We start from the raw sequence: 2,960 nt of genomic DNA on the forward strand, positions 1-2,960 counted from the left end.
TCAACAAATGGTGCGGGTATAACTATATGCTGGCATGTAGAAGAATGCAAATAAATCCATATCTATCACCTTGCACAAAACTCAAGTACAAATTGATGACAGGCCTCAACATAAATTGAGGTTCAGTGAACCTGATAGAAGAGAAAGTGGAAAATAGCCTTGAACACATTGACACAGGAGACAACTTACTGTACAGAACACCTAGATATAGCTTAGTATTGAATAAAACTTCTTTATTGCTATTTAATTACTACTCTACATATTACTCATTTATTCTCAGAAATTTTATCTACATATTCTATATTGCCAAATTATATTTATTTGAATATAATAATATACTTTTACTGATGAATATTAATACACACACAGTATAGGCTAGTAATTCTGTAATTAATGACTGACACAAAATTATTTGATGTTGCTAAGGCTATATTTCAGTGATTTATATTCATGTCCTTTTCAGATAAACACATTACAAAATAAGTTTTATATAATGTGCTAAATTTCCAAGATTTTTCCATAGTGCTTATTGAATATATAACTTTTATAAAATTTATATAGTTAAACAAAGAAGAATAACATCAGGAAAGCAAAATGGATAATATAGAAATTTTTGTTGGTTAATCTTCTAGAATTTGCGACATGATCTCCAATGTTTTAGGGACCTGAGGTCCCCACATTTGTTGGGTCTGCATATCACCCACCAGAGCACAGAGAGAGAAGTTTGTCTCAGTTTCATATCTCCCAGAATCAGGACACATGAGTGGACTGAAGGAAAAGCTAGGGCAAACACCTGACAAAATAAAATGAAAATATTTTTCTCCAGTAACTCATACTTCCAAATTTGTACAAAAATAGACAAGAAAAAAGTGGTGTATAACAGAAGAAAGGCAATCACAGTCTGCAAGGCTCTGAGGTGGGCCATGGTGCCAGCATCTCTGCATCCTTGGACATGCTGCTGCATCTTCTTGTGATGTGTCCACAAGGAGAAGATGAGCAGAAGGAAAGATGACAGGTACACGCCAAAGGGAACAGACAGGAACAAAGTATGGAGGCTTAACATGTGCCTATAAAATTCTGCAGGTTTATGGTAACGGAAGTGGTAAGATACGTTTCTCTGAGATTCGTTTATCCATATATTAATATGCAAGTTGACCAGTAAAATATGTAAAAACAAGGGGACCAGGGACACCAACAGTATTACTGAAACCATCTCTTTAACTCTCCACTTCAAATAAAGAAAAAGGGAGTTAGAAAAATTGGCTATCTTGAGAAAATAAAAAATACCGAGGCACGTAGCAAGCCAGATGCTGAAATGATGGCCTATAATCCATAAATTACTAAGGACTTTTGTCACTCTTGCAGTCATCATTAAATCTGGATTCAGAAAAGAGATTAATGAAGCTGTGTACAATAACCAGAGCAGACAAATTCTGGAAGCAGCCAAAGCAGTGAGGATTTGATTTACGAATGAGATCTTTTTTCTCTTGACCCAGCTCAGGCAGTTTACCAGTGCCAAGAATCCATTTCCTAAGTTTCCAATTATTAATTCTGTGGTTAAGATGAACATAAGTGTGTTTTGAAAGATATCACATATCGTTTGCCAAAAATGCTCCATTTTTATATGTTTAATTTTGTTGTTAACACATTCATTTGAATTGCTGCATCAATTTAAATGTAGTTTTGAAGATTTTTCTTAAAAGTGTTTCTGAGTTGATTCTCAGACCATACTTACTCTTAACTCTTCCCCACACACTAACAGAGGTTTGCCAATGACAGACTATGAAGCTCTTTCCATGGAAATGTGTCTCCTCACACAGATCAGGCAAGTCAGATCAGAACTGCCTTGCTCATACACAGTTCCTGAAGTACCTGTATTTTCTAGTCAATGATAAAGAAAATATTGAAATCTCAGATGGTATCATGTAAAGAAAAAAATTAAAACATTAATTTTGTTGTGTTTCTATATTAACTTAGAATACATATTTTGTTCTGATTGAGTTATGATCAAGAAATTCTTAGTATATGAAAGCTTACAGAAAATATGAATATGTCTCAGGAACTTTTTGAGTTATAAGGCATTATCCACAATTCAAAAGTGGAGATCTTTGTAGAGGCCTAGCCATATGATGTCCACGGTTTTCAAATTTTTATCTAGGTGATAATGCCACAGGCATCTTTATTCTTCCAATATTAAGTACTGAGAAAATATTTTCTTATCAGTTCACTTTTCACAAAGCTGTAAATAGATAGATACATTTGCACAAATACCCATAAATGTATAGTTATTGAGATCCAAATCACTTATTTATTTTTCAATAATTTATCCATTTTGTCAATATTTAATGTATATTGACTTCATACTTAGTTTTTTAAAAAACAGACCACAAATTTGCAGTATTTCCCATTATAATAATGAAGAATTGAAGTAAAAATCCAGTAAACTCAATACGCAAACTGATGAGTAAAATATGTAAAAACAAGAGGATAGGGACACTGTCAGTATTACTGCAACTATCTTTTTAATTCTCCACTTTAAATAAAGAAAAAGGGAGTTAGAAAAACTTGGCTATCTTGAGGAAATAAAAGATACCAAAGCATGTAGCAATCGAGATGCTGAAATGGTTGTCTATAATCCATAGCTTATTAATGACTTTTGTCATCCTTGCAGTCATCATTAACTCTAGATCCATGCATGTAAAGAAAACATTTACTCTTCTGTGAACAGTTGCTGAGAAGGGTTAGCTCACCCTCACAGCAAGATGCCTCCTTGCTCAGTCTCTTCATTGTCCAGCAGGGTTGAGCCATTCACAGCACAAAACAAAACAAAACAAAAATAACAACAACAATAAAAAATTAAAATGAGAGTCACTTACCCTCAATTCCCTCAAATGCCTGCTTTGTAAACATCACTAATTGTCATAAGGCTCCTGAAGGATGTCATGCATCCTGGTAGAAAT

General features: G+C 33.7%; 1 protein-coding gene across 1 annotated transcript; it reads right to left on the minus strand.

Annotated features, from left to right (window-relative positions):
• Positions 1-628: 628 nt before the first annotated feature.
• On the minus strand, positions 629-1,618 carry LOC127212914 (taste receptor type 2 member 117). Its single transcript, XM_051173106.1, has one exon. It carries the CDS (start codon positions 1,616-1,618, stop codon positions 629-631), a length of 990 nt encoding a protein of 329 aa, XP_051029063.1.
• Between the last annotated feature and the right edge of the window lie 1,342 nt (positions 1,619-2,960).

The sequence above is a fragment of the Phodopus roborovskii genome, unplaced genomic scaffold (assembly GCF_943737965.1).
Source record: "Phodopus roborovskii unplaced genomic scaffold, PHOROB, whole genome shotgun sequence".
NCBI lineage: Eukaryota > Metazoa > Chordata > Mammalia > Rodentia > Cricetidae > Phodopus > Phodopus roborovskii.

Coding starts and splice junctions, on each gene's coding strand:
- LOC127212914 (XM_051173106.1), bottom strand. CDS start 1,618: ATGGAGCATTTTTGGCAAACGATATGTGATATCTTTCAAAACACACTT.